The 21,288-nt window shown below is 36.6% G+C and overlaps 1 protein-coding gene across 1 annotated transcript in view; it reads left to right on the top strand.

Moving 5' to 3' along the window:
- Positions 1 to 21,288, top strand: part of LOC114651774 (uncharacterized) — a 145,365-nt gene that overhangs the window by 106,339 nt on the left and 17,738 nt on the right. The window contains exons 17-21 of the mRNA XM_028801735.2: positions 4,885 to 4,994; positions 5,596 to 5,701; positions 5,784 to 5,906; positions 13,204 to 13,296; positions 19,584 to 19,699. Coding sequence (XP_028657568.2) covers positions 4,885 to 4,994; positions 5,596 to 5,701; positions 5,784 to 5,906; positions 13,204 to 13,296; positions 19,584 to 19,699 — 548 coding nt within the window. The remainder of the gene's footprint in view (positions 1 to 4,884; positions 4,995 to 5,595; positions 5,702 to 5,783; positions 5,907 to 13,203; positions 13,297 to 19,583; positions 19,700 to 21,288) is intronic.

The following is a 21,288-nucleotide window of genomic DNA, read 5'->3' as shown; positions in this document are numbered from 1 at the left end:
TTCTATCTTCGAAACATTTCCAGACTTTGTCCTGTTCTTACGCAACACAGTACTGAAGTATTGTTTAATGCCCGAGTCACGTCACGTATAGATTACTGTAATGGTATTCTATCTGGCATCCCACAAAAACTTATCAATTGCTTAGAACTTCTTAAAAATTCTGCTGCCAGGATAATATCCTGCTGTTGTAAATCCACTGAACATATTACAGTGATCCCTCGCTATATCGCGCTTCGCCTTTCGCGGCTTCACTCTATCGTGGATTTTATATGTAAGCATATTTAAATATATATCGCAGATTTTTTGCTGGTTCGCGGATTTCTGAGGACAATGGGTCTTATAATTTCTGGTACATGCTTCCTCAGTTGGTTTGCCCAGTTGATTTCATACAAGGGACGCTATTGGCAGATGGCTGAGAAGCTACCCAACTTACTTTCTCTCTCTCTCTCTCGCGCTGACGTAGGGGGGTGTGAGCAGGGGGGCTGTTCGCACACCTAGACGATAGGGACGCTCGTCTAAAAATGCTGAAAGATTATCTTCACGTTGCTACCTTCTGTGTGCAGCTGCTTCCTGAAGCGACATGCTGCACGGTGCTTCGCATACTTAAAAGCTCAAAGGGCACATATTGATTTTTGACTTTGTTTTTCTCTGGCTCTCTCTCTCTCTCCCTGCTCCTGACGGAGGGGGTGTGAGCTGCCGCCTTCAACAGCTTTGTACCGGCGGTGCTTCGCATACTTAAAAGCCAAACAGCCCTATTGATTTTTGACTGCTTGCTTTGTTCTCTCTCTCTCTCTCTCTCTCCTGACGCGCACTCCTTTGAAAAGGAAGATATGTTTGCATTCTTTTAATTGTGAGACAGAACTGTCATCTCTGTCTTGTCATGGAGCACAGTTTAAACTTTTGAAAAAGAGACAAATGTTTGTTTGCAGTGTTTGAATAACGTTCCTGTCTCTCTACAACCTCCTGTGTTTCTGCGCAAATCTGTGACCCAAGCATGACAATATAAAAATAACCATATAAACATATGGTTTCTACTTCGCGGATTTTCTTATTTCGCGGGTGGCTCTGGAACGCAACCCCCACGATGAAGGAGGGATTACTGTACACCTATTCTCTCTCAACTTCACTGGCTCCCTGTTAACTACAGAATACAATACTAAATACCGCTCTTAACATTTAAAGCTCTCCACAACCTCACTGATCTCCTCCAGACTTACACTCCTCTCACTCACTCAGATCTTGTAATTTGAGAGTATTCAGTCTGGCAATATGGTGCAGCCTTAGTTTGTGGAAGACAGACACAACTAAAGATATGAGCATAAAATGATGGTTGTCAATTTCAAACTGTGTTTCCTCAATGTGCTCCTTGAGAAAAAACATCATCAAGTTTGAGAAATGTTAACAGCTAACAACAATCTACATAGTGACTAAATATGTTTAGCCAAAACGTTGTTTGGAGGCTCACTTGAGCACATAAATGCATAGCTTTGCTAGTTTAGCCTGGCTTAGCTAAAGTAAAGATTAGAAAACGGGATTTTCTAACGGCCAAATATAACCAAAACAATTGTTCAGCCTTACCTTTGAAATGTAATCCCCCGGGATCTGGCATGGAGCAGCGGTTTGTACAATCCCAAGCAGCACATTATTCATTATTTCACTCCACAGCAGTGCCACTCACAATATGGCGGCGACGTTGACATACGATTCTGCTAGTCATGAGGCGTCTAGTTATTCTATGTCTATGTTTAAATATGTCACCATGGCAACTTGTTGGCGTGCACGCTTTACGTCAAGTTTAGTTTACAGGTTGTTTGTGTTGTTTGGGCGCCACTTACTGACTTTGGGAAGCCGCTGGGTTTGACTGTTGGGCGCTGTGCGAGTGCGCGTGTGCTTTTGGCACGGGTTGCGTCTGGCATCCGTGCATATATACAACCTTCGTAAACATTACTAAACGAAGGTTTTATATGTGGTGGTGTGCGCGTTTGGGCGGCGGTTGTATTGTGACCTGAAGTTTAGTTTACAGGTTGTGTTGTTTTGTTTGGGCGCTACCTACTGAGTCTGGGAAGCCACTGGGGTTGACTCTGGGGCGCTGAGTCGCAGTGCGCGTGTGCTTCGATGCGTCCGTCGTCCTGCGTCCGTGCATATATACAACCTTTGTTTAGTAATATAGATCTTTATTATTTCACATGGTTTCCTGTGTTTTCTAACAAAAGTAGTATAAAAACACCCCTAAGGTTTGTTTGGACTTGTAGTTGTGGCACATGGAGTGAGTGCCAAGCTGCGCACAGGGATCAGTGTTATGAATTATTAGGCAGTACTCATAACATTCTCATTATGGTCGGCTACTGTACCTCTCAAATAAAAAGACTGCAAGTTTTTTTCTTTTTTAAACATATTTGGAGTGGAAATGTGGCTAGAGTAGTGATCAGGTTGTGACATTATGTATGTGTGATGCAAATTGTCAATGATTTTACAGTTTTGCATGTGTAAAAATTCTGTGCATGGCTGCTACAGCTCCGTGTTGTGATCCTGGTCTCACAAAGCATCATGGAGCACTAGGGAACAAAAATGCTTATCTAAGCTGGCTTCAAGGCAGATTTCCAGGAAAATATTTGGCGCACAAGGTCACCAGTGAACACCACATATTTGCTGCGAAAAACCATTTGGTAAATTTTGTCAATCAACAATGCTTGTGAAGAGTATGCACACTGGGTGTTTAAAAAATTATTGGATAAGAGACTTAAGCAGATGTTTGTCTTTTACATGTTGAATCTGGATATGTGTATGAAATAATGCCCTCAAAATTTTAAATTAAAACACTCATTTTGAGATAACAAATTAAAACATATAAATGGATTTGACATCTTTTTCAAATCATGATCAGGAAGGAGTAAGAATGATCGAGTGAGTATATAAGATCAGAAACATAACAATAATGGACAGGATACAAGGGAAAGTCAAGAAAGTAGAGCCCTGAATGAATGAAGCACCTAAAGGTGAAGAGAGGTCACCCTTCACAGTACTGGATACTGTTATAAACACTTAAGTTATTAAAAATAAAGAACTTTATGCTTCCTTGGCTCTGAGCCTGTTAGGATGGTAAATAATAGAGTTAGGTCAGGTTGTCAATAGAAGATAATGGAAGGTGGGAATAAAAGGTTGTCTTTGTTTAGTTGTATTGCAGTTAGACATTTTAAAATGACAAAACAAAGAATGTCATTCTCAAAGTGATTGGATAGTCTATACAGTGTATCCCTCCTCCATCACGGGGGTTGCGTTCCAGAGCCTTCCGCGAAAGGTGAAAATCCGCGAAGTAAAAACCATATGTTTATATGGTTATTTTTATATTGTCATGCTTGGGTCACAGATTTGCACAGAAACACAGGAGGATGTAGAGAGATAGGAACTTTATTCAAACACTGCAAACAAACATTTGTCTCATTTTCAAAAGTTTAAACGTGCTCCATGACAAGACAGAGATGACAGTTCTGTCTCAAAATTAAAAGAATGCAACCATATCTTCCTCTTCAAAGGAGTGCACGTCAGGAGCAGAGAATGTCAGGGACAGAGAGAAAAGCAAACAATCAAAAATCAATAGGTGCTGTTTGAGCTTTTAAGTATGCGAAGCACCTTGCAGAAAGCATATCGCTTGAGAAAGCAGCCGCAAGTTAGCCCAGCAAGGAAGGGAGCAATGTGAAGGTAGTCTTTCATCATTTTTTAGATGAGGGTCCGTATCCTCTAGGGGTGTGAACAGCCCCCCTGCTCACACTCCCTCCGTCAGGAGTAGAGAATGTCAGAGCAAGAGAGAGAGAGAGAAAAGCAAACAAAAAAAAATCAATAGGTGCTGTTTGGACTTTTGAATATGTGAAGCACCGTGCGGGAAGCATATCGCACAAAAAAGCAGCCACAAGTAAGCCCAGCAAGAATGGGAACAATGTGAAGGTAGTCTTTCAGTGTTTTTTGAGGAGCGTCCATATCCTCTAGGGGTGCGAACAGCCCCCCTGCTCACAATATATTTGAGGAGTTTTGTTTAATACGTAATACGTGCTCTGATTGGGTAGCTTCTCAGCCATCTCCCAATAGCGTCCCTTGTATGAAATCAACTGGGCAAACCAACTGAGGAAGCATGTATCAGAAATTAAAAGACCCATTGTCCACTGAAACCCATGAACCAGCAAAAAATCTGCGATATATATTTAAATATGCTTACATATAAAATCCGCGATAGAGTGAAGCCGCGAAAGTTGAAGCGTGATATAGTGAGGGATTACTGTATTTTTATTTATAAATATATATGAAAAGAAGTTAATTCATTTAATGTGAGCACTGTTTGGTTACAAATATATCTAATTTTATTATTTATAAAAGTAAATTAGTACAGTGGATTCAGGCTGTTACTTTAAAATTTGTTTAACAAGAACACAAGGACTCAGCTTGAAACTTGTTAAGGGCAAGTTTTGCACAAGGATAAAGTTTTTCTTTACACATAAAACTATAGTCACATGAAATAAGTTACCAAGTTGTGTGAAGTTAGAGTTAGAAAACTTTAAAACGTGATTTAATGTTATTTTGGAGAAGTTAATTGGAACGGGACTGAATAGTCTGTTCTCGTCTAAACTTTACTAATATTTTAATGTTTTGTTTTGAGAAAATACAGCAAGTTAATGCCTGTATTTGATTGCATCCTTTATGCTTATTATAATATACTGTAGCTTACATGTCAGAAAAATCATGTTTTATTTGTTCAGATATGAAAATTCCATTGAGACATTTGTATTCCCATGTGCAATGTATTTATTTGAACTATTTGGACCCTTGGTTTTCTCTGTCATACTTTTAATATTTAGAATAACAGAATGTAATATTTTTAATATTCAATTTCAGGCAAAGGTTGCTTTAATTCAACTTAAAGAAAAAGCAATGCATTACGAAGTGATATGTAACAAGAAAGCAAGTCAAGCAGAAGAGACAATCCGCATCTGGAAAATTAAAGAGTAAGCATGAAGAATTTACAGTGTTTGGATGAGAGTTCACACATAATTCAGGGGTAGCAAGTGCTTGTTCTTTAAATGTAACTAATTATTTAAAAAAAGTTCTTTTCATAGGCTCAGGCATTGCATTACAGCCTAGGTTATAACCTATCTTTATTCAAACCCGATACTCACCTAAGTTTGTATGGTGGTTTTTGCTACATTTTATGAATGCTGGTTAACTTGTTTAACTAAAGTAATATCAACATAATGTTCAGGCTCTTAACGGGATATAAGCAAGACAAATACCCATTGAACATCATTCATAAATAGCCATTCATCAGATACACAGGACATGCAAGAGTAGATAGTTTGGATGATTGAAGAAGTACACAGACAAGAAAAAGTGAAAAGTATTGCTGTTCTCTGAACAACTGACAAAAGCCAAAACTTTAATGAGCTCCTGAACACTTTATCATTCAAATATCTTTGTTTTAATGTTAAAGTATATTTTAGTGTGTGATTTTTATATGCTTTTAAAAGAACAACAGAAAAGTTTGCTGTAGTTATTTTTAAGCAATTGTAATTTAGGATTTGTACTTCCACGTGTTATTCTTTTTTCCAGAATAAAGGATCTTAAGATAGATTATTTCTTGAAAGAACATGATAATATACTGCAACATACCAAAAGTAGCCTACATGAAAAAAGGAAGCAATTCATCAATGGAAAGGTATCTGGAAATTGACTTTAAAATTTAGAAGTTCTCATGCTTTTTAAATTTGTTTTAATGAATGAAATTCTAAACCATTCAGGTTGCAAAATTACTGAAAGAATGGGGAAGAAATGCTTCAGAAAAGTGGAAAATGAGTAAATCAAAAGTGACTAATAGGGCTGTATTTAATCCTTATTTCAACGGAAGACATCCCAACTACAAGGTAATTATTGATTTTTATTTTTTTTCTTAAGGAACATAAACAAATATATTTTTTTCTTTATATCTATCCATTGCCATGGGTTTTATTTATCTTTGTGTTATTTCTCACTTCAGAGATTGTTGAGAAACATTTTTTTCTCTATTATTAATTAGTTATTATTAAATGAATACCCTTGATTAATGAGCATAAAGAATATGAACCATGTAAGGGTATAGCATTGGTTGTTTTTATTTCAGTGTATAAAACTGTAACAAATGCACAGTATTTAAACAAGTAAAGGGGTATGTTAAAACTTAAAATCAAACAGTAGCCAATTTTCCCCAAAGCAATAAGATACAGTATACAGAGTACATAGACTCCTGTTCCTCTTAATCACCACTTCAGCTATTTTAACAGAAGGCTATATAGACTCTTTAGGGGTTCTGCTTGGTAAGAATATTAACATATAGTTCAAGTCACTCTGGAAAATAAAAGCATGTGATGTATACAATAATCTGAGGCATTGTCCATATTTCCAGCCTTTGAAAATTATTGCTTTCTGGACTTAAGTAGTGAAATTCAGGATAAATTTGTAAAATTGATCAGTTTTTTTTTTTTTTTTTTTACTGCGCTCCTGTTTGTATCTGCTTACTATAAAGCATATTCACATTAAAATGTCACTTTTTTCTGGTGATCAAATTTTTTTTTATTTTCCAACAATAAAAATGAACAGTAAAAGTTTCAAATAACAAATGTGATAGCAATGTATTAAAAAAAAAAAGTCCCAACCTGTACATTTTTCCCCAACATGAAATTTACACCTTAAAAAAAACAAATTTAACAAAATAATAACCCCTGACCCTCCCTGGAGGTTTAACTAAAGATATATATAACCACGAGAGATACTTGACAGCAAAGGTGTAAAAATTAAAAAGAAAATGGAAGCTATATATATACTTTTAATACTTCAGAGGACAACATCTACAGGTTGATAGATGTAGATGAAGCATTATTCATTCTGGCAGTGGAAATTTGTAAAAGAATTAAATTAAAAAATGAAACAAACTACTGCCAAATGGTCACCAATTCTGAGGATTTCCATCTAGATGCAATAATGATTTTTAGCAGCTATGGTATCTAATAAGAACACTCTTTTGATAGTAACTAGAGGAAAGGGAAGAATTGTGAGCATTGAGAAAGAATTAAAGAAAAAAAAAGAATTTTATTGGAAAGCAAATGGGCAACTGCAGACCAAAAGGCAAAGACACCTGCCTACTCTAGAAAACATGAAAGAAAATACCAGGGAGATCTAGAGGGCAAGAATAACATGACATAAATCCAATACCAAGTCCATTTTGTACCACTTCCTAGGAGTGAGGAGAATAATTTGTTGTGAATACTGATAGTTTGGGTTTTTGGAGGACAAACATACATTCTTAAACACAGTTTTCCAGCATATGTCCCTTTTGTAATGGAATAAGACTTTAGTCCACACATAAGTTACAGAAACAGGTTTATAAGAGGCTTTGAATAATAAAAAGTAAATGGCTGATACAAGATCTTTGCTAGTAGGGACAGTAGTTGGAAATAGATATAGAGAATCGGAAGTGAAGGAAAACTAGAGTGTAAATCAACACCATTGGTCTTAAGAGCTGACCTGAGCTGTAGATAAAAGTAAAAAGAGGTTGAGGATGGACTGAAGTATGCAGACCACTCCTAAAACAATCACAGTCCAGAATCAGTAAAAAAAATAGTCCCTAATGTCACAATACCTTGATGGGACCAAGAAGGGAATGAGTAAGGTTGTCCTCCATTTAGAATAGTTGAATTATTAATTATTAATTACTATTAATAAGTGTGACTGTGCAGGTTGGCTTCTGCTTACCGGCTCCTTCTGAGAGCCTCTTGAACCCGCCACCATAAATAACATTATCGAGATGAACCAGGTAGGTGCAAAAGTGACAAAGGGCTTTTATTACAATTCAAAAACAAACTGTCAGTGCTCAAAGAGCAGTGTAGTTAAATATTCTATATATAATCCAATAAAATCCCAGGTGTTCAATTAGGTTAAAATCCAATACATAAATCCTTTTTTGTCTCCCTTTCATGTTGTGCATGCTCCTTTTAATCTGTCCTCTCTAACTAGATGCAGGTGTGACAAGCTGCTCCACCCAAGGTACAATTGAGGCACCTGACCAATCCAGCCGCCTCTGCACGTGTATGAGGCACAATCAGCCAAGCACCCAATTAACTATTGAGTGAAATGTGTTTGGACACACCCACACTCAGTACGGAGCCTGCACGCTACCTGGAACCTGATAATTTATTTCAAAAGTGCCCAGCATCACAGACCACCCATCACAGTAGGATATTTAGAACTGAGTTGGCACAATGCAGATTTATTACATTTGATCTAATATCCAGCAATTTTCCCAGAATTATTAAACAAATTTAAGACATCAGTAATATCCATTGGAGCACTATTCAAGAGTAAAACTGTATCATCTGCATATAAAGAGATGGCATGAGGGGAGCCTCTGATGCAAATATGAAAGATTTCACCACAACTATGGACAGCTATAGGCAGGGTTCAAGAGATAATGTGAATAAAAGTGGAGAGATAAACAACCCTGACGAGATCCCCTTGCTATAGGGAGAGAATAAAAGATGAAATAATTTATATGTACCACAGCTGAAGGAAAGGAATAGAGTGTTTTAATCATGTTAATAAAGCCATTTCCAAAACCCATGTGATACAGGACTGACCATAGATATTTCCAGTTTAGCCAGTTAAAAACTTTCTCAGCATCTAAAGACAAAGGAGCAGCAGGAGATTTTAAATTAGGAGCAGATTCAATGACATGGAGCAATCTATGTAAATTATATGAAGACATGTGAGGCTTAATGAAGCCAATTTGATCTGGGTGAACTTATGAATAACCTTTTCAAGGAGAATATCTAAAATTTAAGCTAATAATTTGATATCTGTATTGAGAGAGAGGGGTCTATAATTCTGACATAACTTAGGCCCCTGTTCTATTTATGCAGTAAAGTAATTAATGCCATGTTCAAGCTAGGATGGAGCTTTTAAATGGAGCAATTAACGGAAGACTGAAGCATTTGAGGTAAAGGTTCAGATAATTGATCCCAAAAAGCTAAAATTAGTTCTGGTGGAAACCCATCGATACTAGGTGCTTTGCCCTTATTTATGGCAGATAGTGCTAGATGTAACTTATTAAGAGAAAATGGGGCATCCAGTAAGGAGGCATCTTATTCTGATATGCTAGGGATATCAAGGTTAGATAAGAAATGCTTAATTTCTCCATTGGTTGAGATACTGTATTATTAGAGGAAAATAATTTAGAGTCATAGGACAGTAATTCTGAGTTAATTTCTTTAGGACAAGGTGTAATATTTCCTCTACTTGTCTTAATGGAAGGAATTGTAGCAAATGACTCAGATTTGCATAAACGTAAGGCCAGATAATGTTCAGAATGTGCTGAATAAATTTTTGTTCTAGTTCAGTGCAACTGAATTTCAGCTTGATTCTTCAGTAAAGAATTGAATTCACTTTTAATGATTGAGATTTTTAATTCAAATTTAGAGTAGTGCACTAGAGGGTGTGATTGTTCCAAAGTTGCCAGTTCACTTTCAAGAACAAAAATATTTTTTAATTTGGTTTGGTTAACCTGAGAAGCAAACAAAATTGTGTTATTTCTAATAAATCCCTTAATTGCCTCCCATACAATTGAGAGAAGTGAGACATGATTTCTGTTTATTGGAATGAAATCATCTAGATTTGTTTTAAACTGGGTACAAAACTGGTAATTTTTCAAAAATGGTGTATTGAATCTAAGCACTTTAGTGGAAGAAGAAATATGTCTCAAATTGGGAATGGGTGAGCAATCAAGGGCAGGATTTATGACAGCATTAGCATCCACTCTCAAAAACAACGTGTAATCTGAGAATTGTAGCAAATCTACAGTAAGTTTTGCAAAAAAATGTCGGGTCGAACAGCATAGGAGCGTAATATCAGATAAAAGCAATTTTCCTTCAACAAAGCTCAGTGAGAACATATATGAAATGACCTTTATCATCACCCCCAGAAGCAATAACATTAATTGGTAAATTGTGACATAGTATAATTGCCACACCACATGATTTTGATGCAGCACAGTAATTTGCTGCCACGTAATACCATCTACTAGAAAGCTTTGACTCATCAGGCACTTTTACAGGAAACTCATTCTAAATAACAATATCCGTATTCAAGCGATATAGCACATCAAGACAACATGACTTACGGGACAGAGAGTTGAGTCCACCGTGCACATTCCAGGAAGTAATAGTAAGATTAACCATAGTCATTACAGAGAGACCATGAAGGATGCAAGAAATGTAAAGCTAAATGGCAGCTGCAACGGACAAAGCATCTTATATACAATGAAACTTCAATATCAACTCACCCTTTCTCAAAACGAAACACAACGCCCACTCCCATCAAACTCAGCCCTTTTTCCCACCCCACCAAATCCCTTCCTCCCCATCCATTAGTGAAGTAAAATTTAAAGGGAATTGAAATCGAATAATGTCAGACAGTGAAGGCTTCACAAACCAGAAGTAGAGAGTTTCTGCCTTATATTCAGACTTGTGTCCATTATTGAGACAGGCAACCACAATCCCTGCAAAACAGCCCAAAACTACAAGATAGGATGAAATTCTAATACCTCAAATTCAATCATGAACATGCATTTAAAAGTAATAATAAAGACATAGCTATGTTCAGTACCAACAGTTGTTAAAATTATAACTAATGTACATTCTTCATGTACATGTGGAGCAGGGAGCTCACATGAAGTAGAAAAGAGGTTGATTACACCGAGAGCCTCATTCACATCCTCATAGACCTGGAAGCAGAATCTGGAGCTCAACTTTAGTGACAATGGATACAGAATACAATATTGGAGGCTAGACTCTAGACTTTGGTTTTCAACACAGCAGGTTGTAATGCTTTCTGCTTAGTCACTATAACCATGCTTAAATCTGGGGAGAAGCAAAGTGTTGATCTGCTGTACTTCAAAGGTGAAAATCTTCTAAAAGCCTTCGGCGTTCGGTGAACCGAAGAAGGCAGAAAATGAGGGTACATGGGTGTAATGTTGATTGGGTATCTGAGTACACACGGTGAACCTGCATAACTTCTATCCCTCCTTCTTGGAAGGTTGGGGACCACACTGGTAACTTGGAGGTAATAAAGCCATCAGGGTCACAGCCTTCCACTTGCTCCAGTAAAACATATATTGCAACTTCAGTTAAGGTCAACGATCTTGTCAGTCAGTATGGCCTGCTGTTTCTTCATAGCAGCAAACTATTTGGCTTGCTGCTGTAGCTCCTCTTGTAAGGCTGTAACAGTGAGAAGAAGGTTTTTTTTCAGATTTAAATATGTTATGCTCCTCTCTTATCTGTGTGGTAAATTCCCTAAAAGAAGCAGTCAAAGTGAAAGACTGATTAATAATCAGTGAACAAAGCCATTCCGGTAGCTGGTCTTGACAATCTGCCATCTTGGAAGCCTTCCTTGCCTTCTTTGGTGACATAGCAATTGAAATAACCGCTCTTCCTCACTAATGGGATGTCTTCAATATACTGTAATCTGTACCACTCTTGGAGAATCTTTGCTAATGGTACTGCTGTTCATATGGTAGATTGGACATGGCATTTAAGGATAAAATAGCTGTTGATGGTGGAGTGCAAGGACTAGGCAGCCATATCTCCCAGAGATCATGAGAGTTCCACTATTTCACTTTAGTTTTTGTCATAAATTTCAACTTACCAAGCATGAGAAGTATCTGCTAATTGATTCTTCCTTTATTGTTTTTGAAAGAACATGCTACTTTGCTTTATGCTTTATGTATTGCAAACCTTGGAAAACTTTGGCAAGCTTTTACAGATTCATGCACACTTGTACAATATATTTTGTTCTTTGATTAAAATATTTGCAGGTGTTTCCTTTTCCTTGCATTCAGTTGAAAACCAGTTCTTTGAACAGGTAATCTGTAAAATCATAGTTTTTAGAAAAAAAAAACCTTCAGCACCCACATTGAGCAACTTTTGTTAACAGTACGGCTTTAACTTTGTATTTGAAAGGTCTGAAAATGCTGTGCTATGTCGTGGGTGATAATATAACACAATATTTTGTATTTAGAAACAACAACAACAAAAGGATGAGGTTATAGTAAAATTTTATCATTTTAGGCCAGCAGTCTATAGGGCTTCAACAACTGGTCGATATAATTGGTAAAAACTAATAATGAAAATAGTTGCTCACAAATGTTATCAATTAATTGTCACATTATATATTATGTACATAGCTTTATTGGACAAGAGTCACGGTAATCACATTTTGAGTTACGGTGGAGACAGAGGAAAGATTCAATAAATACAAAAGTGTAGAGTCATTTCAATTAGTAGCAAATCTGTGCCTTGCAAGATCTGTAAAATTAGTTCTTTCATTATGGGAGCACAACTGTGTTATGGGAGCAACCTAAAACACATGAGAATAATGGTGATCCCTTTCTCACTCACACTGGGATATAACACAACAGCACTCTGGATGTTTTTTCCTCCGTTTCTTCTGGCAGCTCAGAATCTTTATCTGAATCTGAGGCATTAACAACATGCAAAACTTCTTTTGTAGGGTATTTCTTTTGAAATTAGAAACAGCTAGCATTTTGTACCATACTATAAAAAAAATAAAAGCAGGCTTTGAAATAAAAAATGAAAGAAGGAAACCTTTGTAAACACTTGTCAAATAAGGAAGAAGTCTGAAATGATTAACAGCCTGGAAAGTGTTGCAAGCTAGATGTTAATTAATAACAGCACTTATTGTTATGCACTTTTTTGGTAAATTTAATTTTAGAATGCACCTGTAATATTTTTAAGAAGGAGATTATTCTGAAAGGAATAAATCTGTTTTCTTTCTTAATAAAATTCTAGCACTTTCATACAGATGTTACGTTAAAAAAATAATCACCTGAAATTATCTGTCAACTATTCAATTTCCAAAATAAATGTTGCAGCTATAGTGCCGTGTATTGTGACACTAGAACAGTAGGAACGTAACCATGACCAAGAGGTAACAATTTTGATTATTTTTCCTTTTTTAGTTCAGGAAAAACTGGCACTGGTACTTAAAGGTTTCAGTTATGGTATAAGAAACAACTTATGGTAGAAGAAACAACTACCACTGCATTTTGGTGCATAGTTCCATTGAAATACAAAATCACGCACTAGTTACTTTTTGTTTATTTTTTTTCTTTAAAAGGTAAAACTGTACAATATTGCGTATGGCAAACCTGATGAGCTTGAAATGAAAGATTTTTTGAATGAGACGAGAGATGTAATGATCACATATAAGGTAAGTAAGTTTTACTATAATATTCCTTTACCAGTAACAGCGCACTGCACAATAACGTGCAGTGAATACACTTGACTTGAGCATTCCTAGTTTTCAGACTCTTTCTCTGTATATTTAGCATTCGTTTGCTCAAAGGTTGATGCGCTTCTGTTCTCCACCCTAGCAGCCCGCTGCTTCTCTTCTTCCGTCGGCATCTTTTTGCGTTAAAACTGATTAAGTCAGTGTTTGTGTTGCAATTACCTAGTATGCTTTCTTTCATTTTTCACTTAAGCTGACACTTAAATCATTCTTGAGGCAGATTGAAGACTTAAGATATGAAGAGGTAGGGGAAGTGACAGTAAAGGTGGTAGGGAATGAGAACGGCGCCCGTACGTATGCGCTGCACAGCTACCCCACTGACCGCTGCTGAGAGTTGATTTCACAATAAAATAAAAATAGGAATAACCTTGGAGGTCAGTCATCACCCTGAAAGCGGATAGTAGAGGTCACGTAGTGTATGTGTACCAAATTTCAGGTCAATATTTCAAACGGTTTGCGAGCTACAGTTGATTTAAAATCTTGGACAGACAAACGAACAGCCACGGTAGCGTATTATATATAAAGATCCTACATTTTACATAAAATGTTAACTGATCACTAAGAACTTATATCATCATTATTTCTAGTTGGTTGGTAGGTCTCAGATGCCTTCTTCATTATTTGTACAATCTATTCACTTAACGGCAGTCTTTGGTTCCTGTCTTTTTGTATTACTTTTTTTTTGTTTTCCTAATAGAGTTTTAATGTGTAACTTGTCCTTATTATTTTACTAACTAGATTTTCAGTATTTATTCAACATATAGTATTGAGACTTACATCTCTCTATATTTCTCAGTTTCTCTTACATTTATTTTTATGTTTGTTATCTTTAAAATGGAAATTTCATAATTACAGTGTCTTACAGGTCTTTGAGTATGTGTTCAGTGTTCAACCCATATCACTGAATTAAATTTGCACTTTCTCCACATGTCTATATAGGTTTTCCCCAGGATTCCTTTCACATCCCAAAGAAGTATATGTTTATTTCATTAACTTTAAATTTTACTAGTGTATATGTCTATGTATAATACTGTGGGTGACCAGGGCAGTGTTAGAATAATTCAGGGGCCCAGGTCAAAAAGATTCTATCTAATGTTATGTCTTTAATTTATTTTTGATTGTTTACTGATTTTTCCTCTCCAGACTTTGCACAGCTGTCATTCACAAACAGGACCACTTCATTATACTACTAGTTAATGCAAAACCTGCTACAAACATGAACTGTACTGCAAAGCCTAATGAGCTGTTGCTCACAGAAGCACATTATGTTTCTGGTATTATTGTTATGGGCAGCAAGACATTTTAAATAATTTGCTTTTATGGCCTTGATCAGTAAATGTCACTGTCTTGTTTGGGCACCTAGAGAAGATTTACTATGAGCCAAGAGAATTAGTGAAAAATTGAGAACTTTATTAATGAACAAATGAAAAATATTATTTATTCCTCCTTCACCTCTTTTATGTACAGATGTCTGAATGAGATAAGCCTTAATCCAACACTCTTCAGCATTACCATAATTATTTTAATAAACTGAACACTGCAAAGCTACTGTTAGTATATGCACATGGCCTGCCATACACAGGGTTTTGACATACAGTACTGGTGGGATGGAATTCCTTAATTCAAAGCCAATTGTTGCTTTTGAAGCAATTATTTTTGAAGGAACATTTTTGGGCTTCATTTTAATTGCTTGTTAAGATTACAAACATTTAGCTGCATCATTTAGAATTAAACAACTTGACAAACTAGTTTGAATTCCGTAAATAGCCAGCAGTTCAACATCTAATGCAGTGGTGTTCAGAGGACTTACTGTGGCTGAAGGTTTTCATTTAAACCAATTTCTGCTTTTAACTGTACTCTTGCCATAATAAAATTAGCTGTTCTTTCCCAATTTCTGTGTTTTGTTTTCAGTTCAGAAATGATCAAACTAGGTCTGCTTAATTCTTTTTGGAATATAGCAAGCAATTACTGTATATTGTGGACCACTGGGGCGTGTACAGCCACTCTAACCCGACACAGACAGGCAGAGACACAAGTGCAGCACACAACACACTTTTATTTAAGACTGGGGAAGCGCTTTTCTTCACACCATAGAGCACAGAACAGACCACCAAAGTGCGCAGTTCATAGTCCTTTTCTGTCTCTCTTCTTTTTCTTGCTTTCTTCCACTTCTATTCCTCCCTCAAGCTTCATCCTCTTCCTCCTGACTCTGGCTCTCGGAGTAGTGGTTGCTAGCTCCTTTTATAAGGCATCCGGAGGTGCTCCAGGTGCTCGTTGACCTACTTCTGGCAGCACTTCCGAGTGTGACGGAAGTGCTGCAAACAAGGGCTCAGCACGTCTCCAGGTGCCCCCTGGCAGTGGCCACGGATCCCAGCAGGGTTGAGCTTCCATGTTCCAAACCCGTGGCATTACTGCACACCAGGGGTTGCTGCCGTCTAGCGCACTGGGGGAGGTAATGGTCTGGATATGCTCTCTCCCCCGGACCTTCCATTATATGATTCATGATTTTTCAGGTGTTCCGATTATATAAGGTAATGAGCACAATAGCTATAAGTAGCTGCAGAATTCCAGTGTCATTTTCCCAGGTGTCTCCTCTGCTTGTTATTAATTGTTGTTATTAAACTACAATTAAAGGAGTAAAGTCCACAGGGCAAAACGATGAATTAATAGAATGACAAAAAGAGTTATGCATTTAAAAGTATGGCCTTTAGGACTGAATTAAAAAGAAAGGTAATCTACCTTGGTCCCATTTACAGTGGTTTGCTTATGGTGATTTCTCATGTTTGATAAAATATTTTTAAAGAAATGGAAAAGTGAAGGACTGACATTTTTTCCAATCTGTTCGACTTCACAATTTGGAGATTCTCTCAGGAAAAATCAGTCTGTAATATAAGAAAAATTGGATGCGGCAGAATGAAAGCACTAATACGCTATAGAATTAAATCACAAGTTCCATTATCTGCAAAAATAGTCTTCTAATTAAGTAACTGGTTTGTCACAAAAACCTTCAGCCATTAGGAACAAACTTGAAGTCCTCTGCTCCTTCCTGGTCCCATTTTGTTTATTTATTGTGATTACCCCCTCCCTTTCTCTCATTCAGCACTTATTCAAATTCATTGCCTCTCCAGTCCAAATCTTATTGGCCACTACACAGGCCTCTCTTTTGATTTCACTTTGACGTAAGCCTGGAGAGCCCACCTATGGTCATTGCAATCATTTAATTCTATGCAGCTGGGTAATGTGCACTGTGTCACTCCTGTCAGTCAGCTTGTGGTTATAGTATCTTCAATGCTGAGGGGTTATTATGGACCATGGGTGAAGTCTGGGACTTTGTAATGCAAATCTGGCATAATTCTGTATTTTCACTTACATAAATTTTGTAATTTAACATAGTAATTGTAATTACGCTATTAAGTGACAGATGACCATAGGTGGACAACTGTATCCTTGACATTAGCAAATCCTACCACCGACTTATATGAAACTTGAATTCTTTTGATTGTTGTCAATACTCTTGCTATTTGCTATGTTTTGACAATTTTTTTAATAAAAATGTATACACTATTTAATTTATTATTTTTCTGCTATAAATCAGACTAAATTGTTGCTTTCACTAGTCTGATAAAGTAAAACATGATTTTGTACATTTTGCAAAAATGGCCCTAAGTTTATATAAAATGTAATATTAAGTGTGAGCAAGAATTGCACCTCTCAAAAAAAACCCTGTCCTGATCCAAGATTCCTTCCAGTCTTCTGCTAGCAGCTTCATGGATAGGCTTTGCCTCTGCCTCTGCCGTCCTTCACCCTTGTGGTTGGAAAAGTAGATTCAGAAAATGGATGCTCCACATTACTAGATAGATAGATAGATAGATAGATAGATAGATAGATAGATAGATAGATAGATAGATAGATAGATAGATAGATAGATAGATAGATAGATAGATAGATAGATAGATAGATAGATACTTTATTAATCCCAAAGGAAAATTCACATACTCCAGCAGCAGCATACTGATACAAAAAACAATATTAAATTAAAGAGTGATAAAAATGCAGATATAACAGACAATAACTTTGTATATTGTTAACGTTTACCCCCCCGGGTGGAATTGAAGAAGTCACATAGTGTGGGGGAGGAACGATCTCCTCAGTCTGTTAGTGGAGCAGGACAGTGACAGCAGTCTGTCGCTGAAGCTGCTCCTCTGTCTGGAGATGATACTGTTCAATGGATGCAGTGGATTCTCCATGATTGACAGGAGCCTGCTCAGTGCCCGTTGCTTTGCCACAGATGTCAAACTGTCCAGCTCCATGCCTACAATAGAGCCTGCCTTCCTCACCAGTTTGTCCAGGCATGAGGCGTCTCTCTTCTTTATGCTGCCTCCTCAGCACACCACCGCATAGAAGAAGGCGCTTGCCACAACCGCATCTTATTGCAGATGTTGAAAGACGCCAGCCTTCTAAGGAAGTATAGTCGGCTCTGTCCTCTCTTGCACAGAGCATCAGTATTGGCAGTCCAGTAACTAACTAACATATTTTAGGATCTCTTTTATATGCCAAGTTAAAAAATCTCTCCCATTATTTAATTTTATTGAACACAACTTTTGCCATTTCACTTCTTATAATAATCTTAGGGCGGCACGGTGGCGCAGTGGGTAGCGCTGTTGCCTCACAGTTGGGAGACCTGGGGACCTGGGTTTGCTTCCCGGGTCCTCCCTGCGTGGAGTTTGCATGTTCTCCCCGTGTCTGCGTGGGTTTCCTCCTGGCGCTCCGGTTTCCTCTCACAGTCCAAAGACATGCAGGTTAGGTGGATTGACAATTCTAAATTGGCCCTAGTGTGTGCTTGGTGTGTGGGTGTGTTTGTGTGTGTCCTGCAGTGGGTTGGCACCCTGCCCGGGATTGGTTCCTGCCTTGTGCCCTGTGTTGGCTGGGATTGGCTTTAGCAGACCCCCGTGACCCTGTGTTCAGATTCAGCAGGTTGGATAATGGATGAATGGATAACAATCTTATCTTTATAACTTCCATTAAATTAAATAAATCGCCTGTTAATAAGTTTAAGTAAGTAAGCAATCTGCTTTGCCTGGTCACACATGTGTCTAGTATAATATTTACTGTACCTATCTCTTCTTTCTCATTTGATATTGTCTTTATGTATTTATAATTTCTATTTTCATGGTGTTAGCCTTGCTTGTAGCAGTTACTATATATTGCTTGCTTATTACATTCATACTCATTATAGTCCACAACCATTGTACAATCATTCTTATCTTTCATAGTATTAGCTTCTCCCATGTTCTAATTCTCCTATTTTATGCTTTGATGACTTGTTGTTTGCGTAATTTAGTGAAGAGCCTTTGGTTTGTCTATTTATCCATGTTGCATTTTTTACATCTCTCTTTTTGGAAATGTTTCCTAAATACCATTTTGGTTTCATTCTAATGTTTCTAATGTTCAACATTATCATTGATAAACATTTGATTAAAGTTAATATTTTATAGTCTACACATTCCTGTACATTTCCTGTCATTTTAGATTTTGCAGTTTTGGATATGGTGAATTCTTTTGGTCACATTCCTTTCATCTGCATTTGTGAATAGTATTACTAGTTCATTTCAGTCCTTCTGACCTAGAACTTTTATGAGTTCAGTACAAGTTTGTGTTTGAATTTAGCTACTCTTTGTTTTCTAGTCCATCTTGAGCTAATCTATTCCTGTTTTCAACTCCTATTCTAGTTGACATTGTCATTCTGAGTGCTTTCGTCTCCTTCTAGTTTAAACAGCCTTTGCAGTCTTATTTAAGAACAATGTCAAAAGTCACTTGACTGTAAAATATTTGCAAAATGTGCTGTGTGCACTCAAAAATTGCTATGAATTTTTGCAAAAATTTTCACTTGTTCGTAAGTGTCCTGAGGTTGCTCTCAGAATGTGACACTGGTGCTCAAAACTGTCCTTCACAAATTCATACATACTCAGAATTTAACACACACTTGCAAAATGTGTTGTTCTTGCACATGGATATTTGGCAGTAATCGAATGCCACATGATCACTCCCAGTGATTATAGCCAGTCATACATTCAAAGTTTATTTAATAGTTGGCAGACATTTTAAGCAACACTATAACAATTAATAATGACTTGGAAAATTATGTAATTAGAATATGATACAAAAACTGTTCAGTTTGAATTTTGCTTCATTAATTTATTTGCTTCTAGGAAAAAGCGCTACACTTGCTTGAAGAAGTGCTAGATTTTAAGGAAAATGGATGGACAGAGATGAAAGAATTTGTTATGCAAGCAATAAATCATGAATTGGATGAAGCTATTGTCTGGTAAGTAGTTAAATTTGTAGTACTTTTTTTAATATTACCTCTTTCAAAAGTAATTTTTAGTTGTTCGACTGTAGATTTTCAAATATGGCAGGCTTTACTACAAGGGTATGAAACTGAATTTTAACTAGTAACATTCTTATATCCAACATGGGCTAGCATAGATCAACAAACAACTCTCCCACCAAATTTTCTTTATACACAATGCACATAGGTACCTCTCTCTTCATCACAATCATATACTCTGCCTTGAACCCGCCTTCTCTTCTTTAACTCCTTTTATTTTATTTTTATCTTGAACATGGCAGCGAGTTAGGAAAGCTACTATGGAACCAAAATCAGCATTGAGTGGAAAAAACTTTACCAGCTCCAGGATCAGCTGTAGCAGTTTTGCTCCCATAGGTAAAGCTGTAAATGCCCCCTGCCCATACACACACACCTTTGTTTAATACATGATTCCAAAGAAAACTAGCAGTTTATTACACTGAATATACATTTGACTTAACATTTTACTGAGTATTTTTTATTTCCAAAATGTATAAATACAATGTGGCAATATAACAATATGACATAATGTTATTCCAGCTTTTAAAAGTAAGTAATAATGTTTAATTAAAAGGGATATACATGACAGCTATGTTGTATGATTGGGGGTTCTGTATAATTTTTAATAATTTCACAACTTTTTCACATTAATACTACAATAGAAAATAATAATAATATAAAACAGACATAATTATATTAAATGCACAGTTCAAGAAATGCTAAGCTTGTATAGTGTAGGAGTATTTTGATTCCTTATATTTTGAGGATTTACAATAAGCACATAAGTGATCACAAAACCACTCTTAATGGCAATCCACTATGCTTATTAAATAAAGGAAGAAACGGAAAGAAATATCTTTGTACTGTATGAGTATTTATGCAAAATCTGCATCAGGAAAGAGAGGAAATAAGGGAGGAAGAGAAGATGAAGAACACACTTGCTAAAAAGGTTTCCCAGTTTTACAAACAAACATGCCCTCATGAAAATACGATTATATGAAGAAATCATTTAATACCCTTTTTTCATCTACAAACCACAGTGAAGCTAAATTTCCACATATATGAAGACCGAGTCTGGGACAGTTTTTGAAAGTGTGCCACTAGCAGTAACACCTGATCATCTTTGCTGTCATTCTGAGAAAACACTCCTGAGCCTGTGGAACTGAGTGCAGCTGAATATTTAGGTCAGGATTATGTGTTGCTGAAATGCAATTCAAGCCTTAGTCATTCTGTCAACTAATATTGTGTTATGAGACTGTCCTAATGGTAGCCTGCTGAACAAGACAGATCTGCAGAATGCAGCAAGGTGTAATTCTGCGCTGATGTGATATGGCACATATTAGGATTTGTTCTGATGATTGATAACATTATTAAAATTATTCTTTGTCCACACATAGACACTAACCTCGTGGCTGTGGTTGAGCATGAGCAAAGCGGACTGCTCCATATCTGTATATCCATATATATACAGTATATATCTATATTTCCATATACTGTATATCTGTATATCCATCTATATATCTATCTATAGATAGATAGATAGATAG

Source organism: Erpetoichthys calabaricus, chromosome 5 (assembly GCF_900747795.2).
Source record: "Erpetoichthys calabaricus chromosome 5, fErpCal1.3, whole genome shotgun sequence".
Lineage (NCBI taxonomy): Eukaryota > Metazoa > Chordata > Cladistia > Polypteriformes > Polypteridae > Erpetoichthys > Erpetoichthys calabaricus.
The sequence above is the reverse complement of the archived record's forward strand: the minus strand, read 5'-3'. Positions and strand labels throughout refer to the sequence as shown.